This window comes from Cherax quadricarinatus, chromosome 21 (genome assembly GCF_038502225.1).
Source record: "Cherax quadricarinatus isolate ZL_2023a chromosome 21, ASM3850222v1, whole genome shotgun sequence".
NCBI lineage: Eukaryota > Metazoa > Arthropoda > Malacostraca > Decapoda > Parastacidae > Cherax > Cherax quadricarinatus.
In genome coordinates this window covers 9,984,173-10,005,684 of record NC_091312.1, presented here as the reverse complement: position 1 = coordinate 10,005,684, position 21,512 = coordinate 9,984,173, and the positions used below count along the sequence as shown (strand labels likewise).

Genomic DNA, 21,512 nt, shown 5'->3' with positions numbered 1-21,512 from the left:
TTCAACAGCAAGAGGCCAGACCTGAGGAAACTGCTTCGGAGGAGGGGATAGAGAAATTGAAGAAGTTGCCTACTTCAAAGATTAAGGAAATATGTGCAGTGTGGCTTAAAGTGCAAACCTTTTTTGATGACAATCACCCTAACACAGCTATGTTGTGCGACAGAAGACCAGTGACTCTCAAGCTGGTCCTAGTGGCATTAAAAGAAGAAGGGAAGTAACCCCAGAAAAGGACTTGCTACCTCAAGTCCTAATGGAAGGGGATTCCCCTTCTAAACACTAACACCTCTCCCTGCCTCCCATCCCATCAATCATCACCAGATCTTCATTAAAGGTAAGTATCAATTATTCTATTGTTATTGTAATTATTCTATTGCATTAAACTTAATATTTCATGTGGTAAATTTTTTTTTTCATACTTTTGGGTGTCTTGCATGGATTAATTTGATTTCCATTATTTCTTATGAGGAAAATTGATTCGCTATTCGATTTTTTCGGTATTCGATGAGCTCTAGGGAACGGATTAATATCGAATACCGGGGGTCCACTGTATATACATTATATACAGTATTGGTCTCTCAGGCCCCAAATGTTAGTAGGAAAAGAAAAAAATTGGAAAAGAAAAGAAAAAACTACAAAAACTGCTAAATAAAGTAATGTGCGTATGTGGAAATCGTCGATGTTGCCGCCACCAGGTCATTTTGGACAAACTTCTCGGCACTGTATCTTGGTAAGTACTGATCAGAATTTTTTTTTTGTCTTATTACCTTCACAAAAATATGCTCTTTAATTCTGTAAGAATTTTTTTTTTTTTTTTTCAAAATTTCTTGGACACTGGAGCACCACTTCAGATTTTGGCCTTGGGCCCTGAAGGGGTTAAACAAAAATACAAACCACTCCAACACTATGTCCCCCCCTTCTTTTAACATTTCTGTCATGACCCCGTCAGTTCCAGCTGCTTTACCCATTATTTCATAAAGCCCACCATTTATTATTGAAGTAAATACAATAATATTGACAGGAATCATAAAAAATGATTGCTTTACAATTGGCTTGTGGAATATTTTGGGATATTTTGGGATCTCTGTGGGAGTAAAGGGCAAGATATTTTGCAAATGTCAAAAACTTAGCAACTTTTTTTTTGTAGAATAACTAAAGATAATTACACAATTACCTCCAGTGAAAACATCACACTAGCATTGTTTTATAAGTACCAAGTCCCCAAACCACATTTTGTTGTGCCATTTAGGCCAGGGTTCTTGCCAAAGGTCATTTTCAGTAAATTTTTTTTTGCTTGTACATGTAACTCGGATTTTGGCTCGCAACCCAAAGCAAAAAGCCGACTGAACGATGGTTCGTAACTCAGAAAGCTCATAAGTTGGGGCACTTGTACATCAAGGCACCACTGTGCTTACAAAAAACATTTTGTGTCATCGTCCTCTACTTTCTTTAACCATTTTTGGTATCTTAAGTCACTGAGCAACTGGACTATAAAATGCTGAGTATATTTCTTGCTTATAATGAAGTCACAAATAAAGCAACAGTACTAGTAAGGGTAATAGATAATACAAGCGAAGGTCTAAACACAAAGTGAACTGGTGTGATGGATGTTTCACACCATCTGTCAGTCAGTCATAGGTTCACAGCCCAGGACACTATCACTTATGTCAGGTGAGTCACAACTGAATGTGATCTGGACCTGTCTAACCAGAATTTCAGAAAGGTGCCTGGTGAGACTCATTATTAACCTTAGTTTTTATTTTTTCCTTAGTTTTATTTAGGCTTTTGTTTATTACATATTCTAGGTAGTAGGCTGGTAGACAGCAACTGCCCAGGGAGGTACTACCGTCCTACCAAGTGAGTGTAAAACGAAAGCCTGTAATTGTTTAACATGACGGTAGGATTGCTGGTGTCCTTTTTTCTGTCTTATAAACATGCAAGATTTCGGGTACATCTTGCTACTTCTGCTTACACTTAGGTCACACTACACATACATGTACAAGCATATACATACACACCTCTCTAGGATTTCTTCTATTTTCTTTCTAGTTCTTGTTCTTGTATTTGGTTTACATGATGGTAGGATTGCTGGTGTTTTTTTCCTGTCTCATAAACATGCAAGATTTCAGGTACATCTTGCTACTTCTACTTACACTTAGGTCACACAACACATACATGTACAAGCATACATATACATACCCCTCTGGGTTTTCTTCTATTTTCTTTCTAGTTCTTATTCTTGTTTATTTCCTCTTATCTCCATGAGGAAGTGGAACAGAATTCTTCCTCCGTAAGCCATGCGTGTCGTGGGAGGAGACTAAAATGCCGGGACCAAGGGGCTAGTAACCCCTTCTCCTGTATATATTACTAAATTTAAAAGGAGAAACTTTTGTTTTTCCTTTTGGTCCACCCCGCCTCAGTGGGATACAGCTGGTATGTTGAAAGAAAGAAGAAGGATTGCTGGTGTCTTTTTTTCTGCATGCAAGATTTCAGGTACGTCTTGCTATTTCTACTTACACTTAGGTCACACTACACATACATGTACATGTTTATGTATACACACTCATCTGAGTTTTCTTTGATTTTGGTCTTAATAGTCCTTGTTCTTATTGCTTTTCCTTTTTTATCCATGGGGAAGTGGAATAAGAATCTTTCCTGCATAAGCCATGCGTGTTGTAAAGTCAACTAAAATGTCGGGAACAATGGGCTAGTAACCCCTTTTCCCGTATAGCCTACTAAAAAGAAAAGCTTTTGGGACCTGATGAGCTGTTGGAGTGTGAGCAGGGTAATATTTAGTGAAGGGATTCAGGGAAACCAGTTATTTTTATATGGCTGGACGTGAGTACTGGAAATGGGAAGTACAATGCCTGCACTTTAAAAGAGGGGTTTGGGATATTGGCAGTTTGGAGGGATATGTTATATGTACATCTTTATATATGCTTCTAAACTGATGTATCTGGGTGACTCTGCAAAGACAATGGTTATGTATGAGTGAGGTGAAAGTGTTGAATGATGATGAAAGTATTTTCTTTTTGGGGATTTTTTACTTTTTGGGTCACCCTGACTCGGTGGGAGACAGCCGACTTGTTGAAAAAAAAAATTAATAGTCGCACAAAATGCTCTGAATTCAGAAAAAAATTGAGACTGAATGATGAGTATGTGCGAGTAAGCATAAACAATAAATTGGCATGGGTAGCCCATGGCTTCAGAACAATGAAGACAGGCAGACTTTACAAACTTGGCCTGAGATTTCAGAAAACAACCAGACATTATTACTATGGGTAAAATGCAGAATTACGAACTTTTGTCCATTTTGTCTCATAATCAGTGTACTTATTGACCAATTTCCTGGTCTGAAATTGCCAAAATCTGTTAATGAGAGGTTTTATTGTACCTTACCATAACATTGGTACAACAGTGAATATATTCAGCTATTAAGAATACAACAAATGCATATAAGATGAGAAAGCTGATTAAACATATTGGTGGCACAGTGAACCACTCATGTGAGAGCACTAGTGGAAAACAGTGAACCACTCATGTGAGAGCACTGATGGCACACAGTGAACCACTCATGTAGAGGCACTAATTACACAGTGAACTACTAGTGAAAGCACTAGTGGCACACACTGAATTTCTTAAGCGAAAACACTGGTGGCCCACTTAACCATACATACAAGACCAGAGCTTATTTCAGTGTTGATAAAATTTACGTATAACTAATAGGGAATGTGAAAAAATTAAATGATAAAAATTTAAAATTTATACATGTCCATTAAATATTAAAAAATATATACATTACTATATTTTTTGTGTAAATGAATAACTTTCCTGTAAATACTTTTACACATTTAAATTGAAATAAATGAAAATGGCTTATGATACAATTTAAATAATTACTTAAACTTGCCTGTGCAAGGCTATTACTATACAATATTTCTTTCACAGCATCAAAATAGGTATTCTACATCATACTAATAACTTTTTCTTGACTAAAACTTGGTAATGAAGACAATTGGTTATGTTAAAAATTACCCTTTTAACCCTTAAACTGTCCAAACGTAGATCTACGTTTTTTCAACATTTGAAAGTATGTAAAAAAAGTAGATCTTCTTTTATTTTTTTTACATTTGAAAACGTGTAAAAAAACTGATAATTTTTTTTTTTGTTATATTTGAAAATATGTAAAAAAAAAACGTAGATCTACTTTTGGAGCACTACACATGTGAATGTAGATCTGCTTGGACAGTTTACAGTGTAAGGGTTAATACTGTACCCAGCCAAGGAAGTACAGTAATTTAGAATGCTTAATAGTTAGTACATTTATGTACATTTATTTCATGTATATTTTGGATATGTCTTTCACACCTGAATGTAATTCCTTACCATGGTTAGGATTACAGTCTTTAATGAAGCTTTGGTCTGCACCAACAGGAATTTCCCATTGCCATGGGAGCTGTCACTTGTGAAGGCTTAACTGAATGTTGCCTTGTGCTTTTCCAGTGTTAGGGGACCCATCTCTACTTCTTGTTTCAAATTGGCTGGAAGCTGAGCCTTTCCTGGAACTGTGGCCCTTGGTGAGCTATGAGGGTCTCTGGGGTGGCTAGAGGTAAAACAAGAATTATTATTATAATCAAAAAGAAGCGCTAAGCCACAAGGGCTATACAGCGGTAAAACGAGAAGATCGATGTTGACCTTGTATTTGTTGGGACTTGACTTGCCAAGCTAGCTATGGTCTGTGAAGATCAAGAGAGTACCTACCCCATGTATTTGCCATGCACAAATACCCTTATACTCTTTGTTTCTGATCACCTGGATCCTGAGCCTGCCCCTGGAGCTGCAGCCCTTCCATGGGCTTTGGTAGGTGGATACATACAGGTAAAATGAAAGGGTTGGTGTGGCCCCACATCATTCCTTAACTGTGTAGTGGTGAGTTGTGTGCTGGTTTGTTCATGTATTATCTGCTCAAGTTTGCATTTATAGGCTTAAGTTCATGGCCCACCTTGTGGATATCAGGTTTCTATGAACAGCAAGTTTGGCTGGTGGAGTGGTAAATTTGACTGGGATATGCATCCTTTGGTCCTGTGATTAATATAGGCTTCTAATGTTAAATGCCTTCCCTTGAACCCCTTGGCAGATAGGGATATAGACAATTTGTAGACCATTGTTTATGATATCACTAATCACTTACTGACTACAGGCCATCCTTGACCACAACTCTGGCCTTTACAATGACAGCGTAAAAATCATCACTGAGAGTCACCAAATTGACTGACCAGGCCACCATGATCACTCGAACTACAATGCTCTGGATTTATAATCCATAATATTGTTCATAATTTTAAAGGTAAAAATATTTTTCACAAAAATACAGTGCATGTTCTTTGTCAGATGAAAAAATTAACTTGATGCTGGACAAATGGCTGTGCGGAACAGGTTTGTGTGAGGTGTCACCTCAATCTTTAAAATTTAACATCTTCCTATTCCTCTGTGTATAAGGACATGCAAGCACTCGGGCATCATGCATTTTACTAAATCCTTCCATAAAGTAGCATATTTTGTTCATTGTTTCCAAAATCCATTAAATGGAAGTCTGCTATTTAATTATTTATTTTATTTACTTTACAACATTGGGTATTTCCTGTCACAGCATAGTGGGAAATGACCAATCCTAATAATAATAATAATTTCCTATTACAAATACTGTTGCTTACTTCTGTTTTAAATTACAAAGAAAAAAGAACATTAAGGCTCAGTTTCTGGGCTTAGTATGTGGGTTGTTGAGGTGGTTTGGTTATTTAGAGAGAATGGATCAAAGTAGAATGACATGGAGAGTGTATAAATCTGTAGGGAAAGGAAGGCGGGGTAGGGGTCATCCTCGAAAAGGTTGGAGGGAGGAGGTAAAGGAGGTTTTGTGGGCGAGGGGCTTGGACTTCCAGCAAGCGTGTGTCAGCGTGTTAGATAGGAGTGAATGGAGACGAATGGTATTTGGGACCTGACGATCTGTTGGAGTGTGAGCAGGGTAATATTTAGTGAAGGGATTCAGGGAAACCAGTCATTTTTATATAGCCAGACTTGAGTCCTGGAAATGGGAAGTGCAATGCCTGTACTTTAAAGGAGGGGTTCGGGATATTAGCAGTTTGGAGGGATGTGTTGTGTATCTTTATAGGTATGTATATGCTTCTAAGCTGTTGTTCTGAGCATCTCTGCAAAAACAGTGATTATGTGTGAGTGAGGTGAAAGTGTTGAATGATGATGAAAGTATTTTCTGTTTTGGGGATTTTCTTTCTTTTTGGGATCACCCTGCCTTGGTGGGAGACAGCCGACTTGTTAAAAAAAAAAAAATCAAATCTAATCAGTCTTTTATCACATACTGATAGATTCCTTATAGTATTCTGTGGGTCCAGTTTTATTTATAGGTCTAGTAGTAGGTCTAGACCTGAACAGTATCTCATAGCTTTTCTTCTCAGTATTTATTTCTTTTGTCATATCACCAAAGAGCATCCACACTTCACTACATAATTTTTCTTAGACTCAGCTTACTGCTTCTTTAATCACCATTCAAAGTATATTCTTGCTATAAATTTTGGCACGCTTAGCAAGCAACAATACAACAATATTAAAGCTTTAAATATATTTGCAGGTACAGTACAGTCGTACCTCAACCTATGACTTCCCAAATTACGAATCTGCAAACTTACATACAATCCAATTTAATTAACACCCTTGTTTGACCTATGCTTCAAATTTTTGGACTTGCAATTTTAATTTTGGACTTGCACCTAATTCTGCTATCCATCTAGCACACTAACATCTTCTAGTGATTTGTACTGCAGTATAGTCAACCCTCCAAATTCATGGAGTGTTATATTCCTAGATATCCTGTACACTAGAAGTTGAAAATAATACAAAATTAAGTCAGCACATCAAATTTGTTTCAGATTTTGGTTACTTTTGTGTTTCAGAGATCATATCTCTCTAATATTTTGGGTCCAGTTGCTATTCATAAGGAATAATGACCAGAACAGAGAGAGAATTGAGTGGGAGAATGCCATTAAACCAGAAAAAAAAGTGTGATAATTGAATCTATTCGCCGATTACCCATCAGTAAACATGTTGGATTACCAAAACCCACAGATTTCGAGAGACGACTGTAATTTTATCACCAAACTGTACCCAAGATGTGAAGTCCCTAAGTAAGCTGTCAAGAAACTGAAATTAAGTGTTCTGTATTACATGTATTGTTCTTAATTTTAATAAAATGTTAATTTAATTATTTATTTAGTCTATATATGTTGTGATAGCTTGAATAGCACATCTTAATAATTCATGATGTAATGCTTTAGTAACTGGAAATGTAATGTATAATGATCTATGGTATAATATTAACTCTGGTGACTGGAATTGTAACGTATAATGATACATGGGATAATATTAATAAACTTATTTTAAATATTTTTGAAACTTTTGAAGTGTTTAATACACACTATGTTATTAGATGACTGTTATTGATTTTATTATAAAAACAACAGAATTTTAGTGTAATAGGCAGCTTAATACTGAAAAGTAGGTCTCAGCCTGGAGCTCCAGGAATGTAACTATATCCCGTGTTGTAATGATATTGACTTATAATTTTTCAACTTACGACCCATTTTTGGGAATGCCTTAGGTAACTAATCTGAGGTACGACTATAGTATAGCACAGTCCCATATCCCATCCTCCCAAATGTAGAATACTCTATATATAGAATTTAATATTGTCAATAACTAGATAAGACAATAAATAATTATCACACAGAGAGAAACAAAGACTATATTAATAAGTTGTACCAGTATGACAAAAAGCTTTAATAAACAAAGCTCAAAGTCATCCATAATTCCTATCTCATGTATACTTACAAGAATCAGACCTACTAAAGAGCCATTGTGGCCTACCAGTTTTCCCCTGGGATTCATAATCAAGAGTCTGAAGCCTCAAGTGGTAATCAAATTGTTGTCTGCCTATTGTCATAGCCTGATCAACAAGCACAAAATTTCAAGGGCTCAAAACTAGCATACTTTTTTACACAACATGAATTAGTATCTTTTTACATGATAGAAAAGTATGTATTGCTAAAAATATATATTTATCCAGATATTAAGACAATATATTGTATATACTGTATTATAAGGAAGAACTAATGGTATCTACAAAGTTTTTTTTTTACCTTAATTTACCTGTTACACATAATAACTATATGACTTTCAGAACTTAAGGGATCCTCTAGTTTTTACTCTATAAAATGTAAATTCTAAAATAATTTAATTACCTTTAGGCAGTCAACCATATAATTCTTAAGAAAAATATGTGAAACTCTGAACCTATTATTATTAATATTTATGAACCATTAAAATCTGTATACATGGTTATAGTACTATGGCATAATTTCCCTGTGTCATAGAAGAGGTCTTGCAGAGCTCTGAGTATAGTATATCATAGCAGCAGTAAAGTTGATGGTCCCTGCCAGAAAGAAAACTGGAAACCAACGACCATTTGAAGCCACCACCAACTCTGCTGTCAATGGTCCACAGAGGATCCCTGGAACTGTTGCCTGAAATGAATTATTACCCAAGCTCAGTCAAGAGATATTTTGTAATTTAATTAATTTACAAATAAATGTTTAAACAAAGTGCATTTTATATGTTCACATATTCTGTAACTGTATAAAAATGCCTCATGTAGAAAGACATGTGATAAAAGCATATTTCATTTTTTAACTTACTGATCTTTCTGTCATTATGAAATAAAATAAAAAAGTTCAAAACTGATCCTAAATCTAATGTGGTCAAAGTAAAAAAAAAAAAGAATATTACTACAATAAATAAAAGAAGGGTAGAGGGTAGCAGTGGTGACAAGATATAAAGAGGATATTGTAGATGAATGGTTCACAGAACCAACACATTAATAAATTAGACACATGTGCAACTCTTGGGTATCTTTATTGAGGAAACGTTTCGCCACACAGTGGCTTCATCAGTCCATACAAAGGAGAAACTTGAAGAACAGGAGGAGAATGAGGTAATCAGTCCTTCAGCCTTGAGTCGATGTGGTCAGTCCATCAATCTTGAATAGAATACGGTATATGAGTGGAGAAGCAGCTTATAAACCGTAGACAGGAGAGGTGCAGCAGTCGTAGGTGGTGTCACATTTGTCCAATGTGGAAGTAGGTCGTGCCCAAGGGTTAGGCAAGTGAAGAATTCCCAAGTATTAAGCTCTGATAACTCTATCCACTCATTTGCAAGTCCCAAATGAGTGGATAGAGTTATCAGAGCTTATTTCTTGGGTAGCATTGAGGACTGGGTTGGGAATATGTTTCGTTAGTGGGATGAATTGTAAAGGACCTGCCGAGCATGGGCCAACAGGCCTGCTGCAGTGATCCTCCTTTCTTATGTTCATCAACCACTACCACAACTGCTTCCACTCTACCACCACCCTCTTTGAATTTTTCTACAAACTTTTTCATAAATTATGTGTTTCTCACATTCTTTACCAAAGGGATGGCACTAGAAGCTTTCTTTGGTGGTAGTGATGGTGGTAGATAGGCCGTATAATTCACTCTGAACCATTCATCTACAATTCACTCTGAGGAGGATAGCAATGAACTCCAGGAGGATTTGGACAAATTAATGTCCTGGTCTGAAAAATGGCAGATGAAGTTCAATGTGGATAAGTGTAAGGTACTAGTCCTTGGTAATGAAAATAACCCTCGAAGCTTTAATCTAGGTGAAGTAGAGCTTGATCAAACAGAATATGAAAAGGACTTGGGAGTCATGGTGAGCAGAAATCTAAAGCAAAGACAGCAGTGCCTTAGTGTGCGCTACAAGGCCAACAGATTACTTGGATTTATCTCAAGAAGTATAAGTAACAGAAGTCCAAAAGTTATTTTACAGCTCTATACGTCACTAGTGAGGCCTCATTTAGATTATGCTGCTCAGTTTTGGTCCCCTTACTACAGGATGGATATAGACTCATTAGAGAACATACAGAGAAGAATGAATAAAATGATTTACTGTGCAAGGAACCTCCCGTATGAAGATAGACTTAAAGCCTTAAATCTCCACTCTCTGGAGAGGCGTAGAATGAGGGGAGATATCATTGAAGTGTATAAGTGGATGACGGGCATAAACAAGGGAGATATTAATAAAGTACTGAGGGTGTCGAACCAGGTAAGAACCAGAAATAATGGATTTAAGTTGGATAAATTTAGATTTAGAAAAGACATAGGTAAGTACTGGTTTTCTAACAGAGTTGTAGATGAAGATTGAGACACTTATGCAGCATATGGGAATCTTTATTCAGGAAACGTTTCGCCACACAGTGGCTTCATCAGTCCAATACAAAGAGGAAGGCGTAAGGAAAGGAGGAGTATGAGGTAATCAGTCCCTCAGCCTGGAGTCGATGTGTTCAGTCCATCAATCTTGTAGAATGTACAGCATAGGGCCGTAGACGTGGCTTATATACTGTAGTGAGGTGACTTGAAGCAGATGGAGGCGGGATCATAGTGGTATCATCCACTATGCTGTACATTCTACAAGATTGATGGACTGAACACATCGACTCCAGGCTGAGGGACTGATTACCTCATACTCCTCCTTTCCTTACGCCTTCCTCTTTGTATTGGACTGATGAAGCCACTGTGTGGCGAAACGTTTCCTGAATAAAGATTCCCATATGCTGCATAAGTGTCTCAATCTTCAACTTGTCGGTTTTTCAAACCATTCATCAGAGTTGTAGATGCGTGGAACAGTCTTCCCAGTGGGGTGATAGAAGCTAGGACCTTGGGTAGCTTTAAGAAGAGACTGGACAAATATGAGTGGGAGGGGCTGGGTTTGATTGGTGTCATTGGGTACGGGAGTTATTTCTTGGGTAGCTTCAGGTAGAGGTCGTTTTGATAAGGACCTGCCTCGCATGGGCCAGTAGGCCTTCTGCAGTGTTCCTACATTCTTATGTTCTTATGTAGAAGGTAGTAGTGATGGTGGTAGAAGGTAGTAGTGATGGTGGTAGAAGGTAGTAGTGATGGTGGTAACAGTTGTAATAGTGGTAGAAGGTCGTAGTGATGGTGGTAGAGGGGTCCTTCTTTAGTGATTCAGCGATTCTACCAACTCCTCCAATGTTGTTGGAGTTTTATAGGGCTACAAAAACCACCGCTGCCTCAGCTGCTGCTTCAACATTATGGACTGCTTACACTCAGTGGCCCTTATATACCCAACAACAACACAACACCTCTCGTGACATACGTAATGACTTATTTTATTCATTCTAGAGTATATTCCATGTTTCTATGTTATTAATATTGTTTATTATGTCATATTGGTTGAATTGTGATAGATAAATAAGCCATAGAGTTGATATTAGTGTCACATTCTCCAACAATAAACTTGCCATCCCTCCCTCACACAAACAAATAGCCAATAAGAACATAACAATGGAAGAACACTGCAGGTCTACTGGCCCATACAAGGCAGGTCCTTATCAAAATGACCTCTACCCAAAGCTACCCAGGAATTTACTCCCGTAGCCAATGACACAAATCAAACTCAGCTCCTCCAACTCATATATTTGTCCAATCTCTTCTTAAAGCTACCCAAGGTCTTAGCCTCGATCACCCGGGTACTGGTAAGTGTGATGTTAAATAAGAACTTAAGAAAGTAGGAACACTGGAACAGGCCTGCTGGCCCATACTAGGCCAGTCCTTCACAAATCCAACCCACTAACAGAACAAATGCTACCCAAGCAATAAACTCAGGTACAAGTCTGACTCAAATCCAACCCCTTTCACTCGTGTATTTATCCAACCTAAATTTGAAACTACCCAATGTTTTAGCTTCAATCACCCTACTAGGCAGACCGTTCCACTTATCAACTACCCCTATTACCAATGTTCATTTATACATTTTATTAGTGCCCTAGAGTCCTTATGGTGGGGGATTTCCCTTCCAAATAACCTCTCTTCCCTCTCTCCTCCTCCCTGTCTTCCATTCATCAACAACAGCCTTCAATAAAGGTAACTGTCATGTTGAATGTTCATTCTTTTGTGCATGCAAATCTGCATGTAAATCTACCTTTTAGGTAAAAAAAATTGTTGTTGATACTTCTGGGTGTCTGGAACGAATTAATTGGATTTACATTATTTCTTATGGGGAAAATTGATTCGAAAATCGTCCATTTCGATAATAGTCCCACTTCCAGGAACGGATTATGGACGATTATTGAGGGACCACTGTACAGTGGACCCTCGCCTAACGATATTAATCCGTTCCTGAGAGCTCATCGTTAGCCGAAATTATCGTTAGCCGAGTTAATTTTCCCCATATGAAATAATGGAAATGCAATTAATCCGTTCCAGACAGCCAAGAGTATTATTTTTTTTTTTTCATGAAATATACATTTCCCTACAAAGAAAACAATAAGACATGCACAATAACTACATAAATAAATGTTAAAATGACACTTACCTTTATTGAAGAGTACTGATGAGTGATGAGATACTGTTTTTCTTGAACACTGGGATTTTCAGAGTGATACACGAGTAAAGACTTCACTTTGCAATCCCCACTAGCATTACAACAAAACATGAAAGTTAGCCTGTCTTTCATAGGCTTGTGTCCTGGGAGTGCCTTTTCCTCCTGAGTAATGTAGGTCCTGTTTGGCATTTTCTTCCAGAACAGGCCTGTTTCGTCACAATTGAACACTTGTTGGGGGATGAATTTTTCAGCTTCGCCATGCCTTATTGCACTGTGTATGCCACTACAATTCTTAAATCTCTCAAACCAACCTTTGCTGGCCTTAAATTCACCAATATGAGCACTAGTTCCAGGCATTTTTTCCTGTTCACCTGGGTGTTAGTTGACTGTTGTGGGTCGCATCCTGGGGAACAAGATTAAAGACCCCAATGGAAATAAGTTAGACAGTCCTCGATGATGCACTGACTTTCTTGGGTTATCCTGGGTGGCTAACCCTCTGGGGTTAATCGTTTCTCGGTGATTGTTTCACGTTAAGCCACACCAACAACACTCTCTCCACATCTTTGAGTAGTACAGCTGATGGTGGTGCAGCAACAGCTGACTGTGGTGGAGCAATAGCTGACTGGTCCAGCAACAGCTGACCATGGTGCAGCAGCAGCTGACTGATTCAGCAACAGCTGACTGGTCCAGCAACAGCTGACCGTGGTGCAGCAGCAGCTGACTGATCCAGCAACAGCTGACTGGTCCAGCAGCAGAGTGATCCAGCAACAGCTGACTGGTCCAGCAACAGCTGACCATGGTGCAGCAGCAGCTGACTGATCCAGCAACAGCTGACTGGTCCAGCAGCAGCTGAGTGATCCAGCAACAGCTGACTGGTCCAGCAACAGCTGACCGTGGTGCAGCAACAGCTGACTGATCCAGCAACAGCTGACTGTGGTGCAGCAACAGCTGACTGATCCAACAACAGCTGACTGGTCCAGCAACAGCTGACTGGTCCAGCAACAGCTGACTGATCCAGCAACAGCTGACTGGTCCAGCAACAGCTGACTGTGGTGCAGCAACAGCTGACTGATCCAACAACAGCTGACTGGTCCAGCAGCAGCTGACTGTGGTGCAGCAGCAGCTGACTGTGGTACGATAGTATTTATCACCCTTTTTACCACAGGGTTGGCACTAGAAGCTTTCTTTGGGCCCATGGTGACTTATTTAGCAGTTACAAGCACTATAAATAATGGAATAATACAAAATGTATCGAATGTATGCATGCAACCAGCCACCCTGGCTTGTAAACAATGACAGCAAGGCAGCCGAGACGTTCAGGCTAGACGGACAGGTTCGGGACGAGTCATGTTCAGAAACAGCTGATGGTGGTGCAACAGCAGCTGACCGTGGTGCAGCAGCAGCTGACTGATCCAGCAACAGCTGACTGGTCCAGCAACAGGTGACCGGTCCAGCAACAGCTGACCGTGGTGCAGCAGCAGCTGACTGATCCAGCAACAGGTGACCGGTCCAGCAGCAGCTGACCGTGGTGCAGCAGCAGCTGACCGTGGTGCAGCAGCAGCTGACCGTGGTGCAGCAGCAGCTGACCGTGGTGCAGCAGCAGCTGACCGTGGTGCAGCAGCAGCTGACCGTGGTGCAGCAGCAGCTGACCGTGGTGCAGCAGCAGCTGACCGTGGTGCAGCAGCAGCTGACCGTGGTGCAGCAGCAGCTGACCGTGGTGCAGCAGCAGCTGACCGTGGTGCAGCAGCAGCTGACCGTGGTGCAGCAGCAGCTGACCGTGGTGCAGCAGCAGCTGACCGTGGTGCAGCAGCAGCTGACCGTGGTGCAGCAGCAGCTGACCGTGGTGCAGCAGCAGCTGACCGTGGTGCAGCAGCAGCTGACCGTGGTGCAGCAGCAGCTGACCGTGGTGCAGCAGCAGCTGACCGTGGTGCAGCAGCAGCTGACCGTGGTGCAGCAGCAGCTGGCCGTGGTGCAGCAGCAGCTGGCCGTGGTGCAGCAGCAGCTGGCCGTGGTGCAGCAGCAGCTGGCCGTGGTGCAGCAGCAGCTGGCCGTGGTGCAGCAGCAGCTGACCGTGGTGCAGCAGCAGCTGACCGTGGTGCAGCAGCAGCTGACCGTGGTGCAGCAGCAGCTGACCGTGGTGCAGCAGCAGCTGACCGTGGTGCAGCAGCAGCTGACCGTGGTGCAGCAGCAGCTGACCGTGGTGCAGCAGCAGCTGACCGTGGTGCAGCAGCAGCTGACCGTGGTGCAGCAGCAGCTGACCGTGGTGCAGCAGCAGCTGACCGTGGTGCAGCAGCAGCTGACCGTGGTGCAGCAGCAGCTGACCGTGGTGCAGCAGCAGCTGACCGTGGTGCAGCAGCAGCTGACCGTGGTGCAGCAGCAGCAGCTGACCGTGGTGCAGCAGCAGCTGACCGTGGTGCAGCAGCAGCTGACCGTGGTGCAGCAGCAGCTGACCGTGGTGCAGCAGCAGCTGACCGTGGTGCAGCAGCAGCTGACCGTGGTGCAGCAGCAGCTGACCGTGGTGCAGCAGCAGCTGACCGTGGTGCAGCAGCAGCTGACCGTGGTGCAGCAGCAGCTGACCGTGGTGCAGCAGCAGCTGACCGTGGTGCAGCAGCAGCTGACCGTGGTGCAGCAGCAGCTGACCGTGGTCCAGCAGCAGCTGACCGTGGTCCAGCAGCAGCTGACCGTGGTCCAGCAGCAGCTGACCGTGGTCCAGCAGCAGCTGACCGTGGTCCAGCAGCAGCTGACCGTGGTCCAGCAGCAGCTGACCGTGGTCCAGCAGCAGCTGACCGGTCCAGCAGCAGCTGACCGGTCCAGCAACAGCTGACCGGTCCAGCAACAGCTGACCGGTCCAGCAACAGCTGACCGGTCCAGCAACAGCTGACCGGTCCAGCAACAGCTGACCGGTCCAGCAACAGCTGACCGGTCCAGCAACAGCTGACCGGTCCAGCAATAGCTGACCGGTCCAGCAACAGCTGACCGTGGTGCAGCAACAGCTGACCGTGGTGCAGCAGCAGCTGACTGTGGTACGATAGTATTTATCACCCTTGTTACCACAGGGTTGGCACTAGAAGCTTTCTTTGGGCCCATGGTGACTTATTTAGCAGTTACAAGCACTATAAATAATGGAATAATACAAAATGTATCGAATGTATGCATGCAACCGGCCACCCTGGCTTGTAAGCAATGACTGCAAGGCAGCCGAGACGTTCAGGTTAGACGGACAGGTTCGGGACGAGTCATGTTGTTCAGAAACAGCTGATGGTGGTGCAACAGCAGCTGACCGTGGTACAGGAGCAGCTGACCGGTCCAGCAGCAGCTGACCGGTCCAGCAGCAGCTGACCGTGGTGTAGCAGCAGCTGACCGATCCAGCAACAGCTGACCGGTCCAGCAACAGCTGACCGGTCCAGCAACAGCTGACTGTGGTCCAGCAACAGCTGACTGTGGTCCAGCAACAGCTGACTGTGGTCCAGCAACAGCTGACTGTGGTCCAGCAACAGCTGACTGTGGTCCAGCAACAGCTGACTGTGGTCCAGCAACAGCTGACTGTGGTGCAGCAACAGCTGACTGTGGTGCAGCAACAGCTGACTGTGGTGCAGCAACAGCTGACTGTGGTGCAGCAACAGCTGACTGTGGTCCAGCAACAGCTGACTGTGGTGCAGCAACAGCTGACTGTGGTGCAGCAACAGCTGACTGTGGTGCAGCAACAGCTGACTGTGGTGCAGCAACAGCTGACTGTGGTGCAGCAACAGCTGACTGTGGTGCAGCAACAGCTGACTGTGGTGCAGCAACAGCTGACTGTGGTGCAGCAACAGCTGACTGTGGTGCAGCAACAGCTGACTGTGGTGCAGCAACAGCTGACTGTGGTGCAGCAACAGCTGACTGTGGTGCAGCAACAGCTGACTGTGGTGCAGCAACAGCTGACTGTGGTGCAGCAACAGCTGACTGTGGTGCAGCAACAGCTGACTGTGGTGCAGCAACAGCTGACTGTGGTGCAGCAACAGCTGACTGTGGTGCAGCAACAGCTGACTGTGGTGCAGCAACAGCTGACTGTGGTGCAGCAACAGCTGACTGTGGTGCAGCAACAGCTGACTGTGGTGCAGCAACAGCTGACTGTGGTGCAGCAACAGCTGACTGTGGTGCAGCAACAGCTGACTGTGGTGCAGCAACAGCTGACTGTGGTGCAGCAACAGCTGACTGTGGTGCAGCAACAGCTGACTGTGGTGCAGCAACAGCTGACTGTGGTGCAGCAACAGCTGACTGTGGTGCAGCAACAGCTGACTGTGGTGCAGCAACAGCTGACTGTGGTGCAGCAACAGCTGACTGTGGTGCAGCAACAGCTGACTGTGGTGCAGCAACAGCTGACTGTGGTGCAGCAACAGCTGACTGTGGTGCAGCAACAGCTGACTGTGGTGCAGCAACAGCTGACTGTGGTGCAGCAACAGCTGACTGTGGTGCAGCAACAGCTGACTGTGGTGCAGCAACAGCTGACTGTGGTGCAGCAACAGCTGACTGTGGTGCAGCAACAGCTGACTGTGGTGCAGCAACAGCTGACTGTGGTGCAGCAACAGCTGACTGTGGTGCAGCAACAGCTGACTGTGGTGCAGCAACAGCTGACTGTGGTGCAGCAACAGCTGACTGTGGTGCAGCAACAGCTGACTGTGGTGCAGCAACAGCTGACTGTGGTGCAGCAACAGCTGACTGTGGTGCAGCAACAGCTGACTGTGGTGCAGCAACAGCTGACTGTGGTGCAGCAACAGCTGACTGTGGTGCAGCAACAGCTGACTGTGGTGCAGCAACAGCTGACTGTGGTGCAGCAACAGCTGACTGTGGTGCAGCAACAGCTGACTGTGGTGCAGCAACAGCTGACTGTGGTGCAGCAACAGCTGACTGTGGTGCAGCAACAGCTGACTGTGGTGCAGCAACAGCTGACTGTGGTGCAGCAACAGCTGACCGGTCCAGCAACAGCTGACCGGTCCAGCAACAGCTGACTGATCCAGCAACATCTGACTGGTCCAGCAACAGCTGACTGTGGTAAGTATATCACCCTTTTTACCACAGGGTTGGCACTAGAAGCTTTCTTTGTGCCCATGGTGGCTTATTTAGCAGTTACAAGCACTATAAGCAATGGAATAATACAAAATGTATCGAATGTATGCATGCAACCAGCCACCCTGGCTTGTAAACAATGCCACCGGCGGAACAAGTGAGGCTGGCTCAGGCTGCACATGGACGTGTCTCGGATGAATCGCGTTGAGCGAGTTTTTTAGTGCTAGGCGAGGCAAAATTTTTGCGTTAAAATGTATCGCTAGGCGGATTTAATGTTAGGTGATGCCAACGTTAGGCGAGGGTCCACTCTATATGCTATATAATGATACATACATTAATATTTATAAAGAAAAATTTTAATACAGTGGAACCTCAAAAATCGAACTTAATCCGTTCCAGGAGCTAGTTCTAAATTCAAAAAGTCTGAAATTCGAAGCAATATTTCCCATAAGAAATAATGGAAATACAATTAATCCGTTTCAGAAACCCAAAAATATTCACACAAAAAATACATTTTATAGAGATTAATTACAGTTTTACATACAACAAATACTATAGTTTTTAATTATGTATAGTAATACATATAAAATAACATTTTTACTTACCTTTATTGAAGATTGGTGATGGCATCTGGAAGATGGGGAGGAAGAGAGAGGGAGTTGGGGTTAGTGTTTGGAAGGAGAATCCCCCTCCATGAGGATTTCAGGTAAAGCCCTCTCTGGGGTTACTTCCCTTCTCTGTCTTTTAATGCCACTAGGACCAGCTTGAGAGTCACTGGACCCCTGTCTCACAAAATAACTGTCCACAGTCCTCTGTTTCTGGCGCCTCTTTAACATTTCCCTAAAATGGGACATGGGTCTGTCACTGAACTTGTTGCAAAGATGGCTTGTTTCAGCTTTGTGATGAATGGTTTGAAAACCGACAAGTTGAAGATTTGAGACACTTATGCAACACATGGGAATCTTTATTGAAGAAACGTTTTGCCACACAGTGGCTTCATCAGTCCAATACAAAGTAGAAATTGGTAAAGAGAGGAGCAGTATGAGGTAATCAGTCCCTCAATCTGGAATCGATGTGTTCAGTCCATCACTCTTGTAGGAAGTGCAGCATGGTTTTCAAACCATTCATCACATCTGTCAGACACGGCATAATCATGGATCTTGGTACAAAGACTTCAACGCTTGCCCAACCTTTGGACGACGACCTACTTACACTAGTGGCAGGTCCCACTGTGATCCTGCCTCCTCCTGCTTCAACTCATCTCACTGCAGTATATAAGCCACCTCTCTGGCCCTGTGCTGTACTTCCTACAAGAGTGATGGACTGAACACATCGATTCCAGGTTGAGGGACTGATTACCTCAAACTTTTCCTCTCCTTACCAATTTCTACTTTGTATTGGACTGACGAAGCCACTGTGTGGCGAAACATTTCTTCAATAAAGATTCCCATGTGTTGCATAAGTGTCTTGTTTCAGCTTGCTCAGGGTGGTATTTCTGCACAAACATTTGGACATCATTCCACTTGGCACAAATCTCCTTAATCTTTGAAGAAGGCACCTCATCCACTCCCTATATTAACACCTTTCGCAACATCAGCTTCCTTGATTTTTTCTTTCTTTGACAGTATAGAACTGATGGTCGACTTGTTTTTCCCCATACATCCTGGCAAGCTCAACAAGTCTCACACCACTCTCATGCTTCTGTATTATTTCCTTCTTCACATCTATGGTGTTTCTCACTTTCTTTACTACAGGGGTACCACTAGCAAGTTTCTTTGGGCCCATGGCAGCTTATTTCACAGTCCCACAAGCACTAAACACAACGAAATAATCGTAAAATGCGTGAATGAGAGTGCAGGTTCGTGTTCATTCAAGTATAAACAGAGCTAGACTGCTCACGGCGCCTGCGCAGGGATGCGGACAGAGCGGGCGGCAGACAGGTCCCGTACCCGGCGGTCCGGAAATAGGGGCGCGTTCGATAATAGGGACACAGTTTGTCCGAAAAAATAGTCCTATTTTCGAAATGTTCAATATGTGATACGTTCGATTTTTGAGGTTCCACTGTACATAAAACAAAAAATTACATACTAAAAGTAAACCTTTTCATTTCATTACTGTAAGAAACTCATTTTTTGTTTAGATTTTCCCTGAGGGGTGGGTATTGGAAATAGCCTCTCATCCCCTCAATGAACATACAGTGGACCCTCGGTTATCGGCCATAATCTGTTCCAGAAGCTCAGCCTAAAACCAAAATGGCTGAAAACCGAAATAATATTTCCCATAAGAATTAATGTAAATACTTTTAATCCGTTCCAGACAAAAATATTCACACACAAAAAAAATTATTTTTTAACAATTAAATCAGTATTACATACCTTTATTGAAGACTAATGCTGGCTTCTGGAAGATAGAGAGGAGGAAAGAGGGAGGAGTTATTGTCTGGAAGGGGAGTCCCCCTCCATAAAGTCTTCAGGTAGCAAAGCCCTCTCTAGGGTTACTTCCTTTCTTTGTCTTTTAATGCCACTAGGACCAACTTGAGTCACTGGACCCCTGTCGCACAACATATCTGTCCAGAGTGCTCTGTTTCTGGCATTTCTTAATGATTTCCCTGAAGTGAGACAAGGTTTTGTCACTAAACATGTTGCAGATATGGCTTGTTTCAGCTTGGTCACGGTGGTATTTCTCCACAAAACAAATTCCAGCACCCTCACACCATTCATATTTTTCAATCACTTCTCGCTTAAATTCCATGTCGTTTCTCACTTTCTTTACCATAGGAACTTTACTAGAAACTTTCTCTGTTGCACTGACAAAAAACCACCAAAAACAATGGAAAATAAGCAAAATGTTTGGATGAATAAGCAGAAGCTTCCTCATGCACCGAGAGAGACAGCCAAACTGACGCGCAAGCGGCCCCAGCTGGCGGACGGATGCATCCCATACAGCCAATAACCAAAATAACGGCCAATAACCGGTAGCTGAAAACCGGCCAATTACCGAGTTGGCTGATAGCAGGAACAGCCGATAACCAAGGGTCCACTGTACTACCATAATGAGAGTACAGTGGTACCTCAATGTTTAAACATACCAGACCTTGAATGAACCTTGAGTCTGAACAATTTCCTTCATAAAAAATTGACCTGGCCTTTTAACATTTTTCTGTAGTCCAAACCTGCCAGCTTGTTTAACCCCTTAACTGGCCAAGTGTAGATCCATGTTCTCTCGCCCAGGGCTCTGAATATTTTGAAAGAAAAAAGAAAGAAAGAAAGAAAGAAAAAAAGTCAGTACAGTGGACCCCCAGTTAACGATATTTTTTCATTACAGAAGTATGTTCAGGTGCCAGTACTGACCGAATTTGTTCCCATAAGGAATATTGTGAAGTAGATTAGTCCATTTCAGACCCCCAAACATACATGTACAAACGCACTTACATAAATACACTTACATAATTGGTCGCATTGGGAGGTGATAGTTAAGCGGGGGTCCACTGTACTTACGGAGATATAAGGCAAAGTTGCCGATTGTTGCTTACCTGATGGCAACACAAGGTGCTGCCGCTTGCAGAAATTCTACATATTTATCGTTTTCCATTTTTTTTTTAATTTGCACAGTTTTTATGGTATGATAATAATGTTTTATAGCAGATCTTTTAATTGGATAGGCAAATGTTGTTTAGACACAAATATTATGTATGAAATTATTAATCATACGTATTGTCACAAACACAAATGTACAGGTCTCCCTCCACATTCGCGAGGGTTATGAGATCAAGAACCTTGCGAATGTTGAAAAATCACAAATGTTTGGTATGCAAATATATTGTAGCATTTACTGAGCCTAACAATACTGCTTCCTTAACCTACTGAACCATGAACAATTGTAAAACACACGAAAACATTGTAAAATATTGTACTAGTGCCAGCCCTTTGGTAAAGGTGAGAGAGACTATAGAATTCAAGAAAGAA

At 42.6% G+C, this 21,512-nt stretch overlaps 1 protein-coding gene across 4 annotated transcripts in view; it reads right to left on the bottom strand.

The window, feature by feature from the left end:
• Nucleotides 1-3,742: 3,742 nt before the first annotated feature.
• Nucleotides 3,743-21,512, bottom strand: part of LOC128689076 (uncharacterized) — a 96,871-nt gene continuing 79,101 nt past the window's right edge. For all 4 annotated transcript variants that reach the window (XM_070087220.1, XM_070087223.1, XM_070087222.1 and 1 more), the window contains one exon: nt 3,743-8,588. In XM_070087220.1, the coding sequence (XP_069943321.1) occupies nt 8,433-8,588 (156 nt within the window). In that variant the 3' untranslated portion in view covers nt 3,743-8,432. The remainder of the gene's footprint in view (nt 8,589-21,512) is intronic.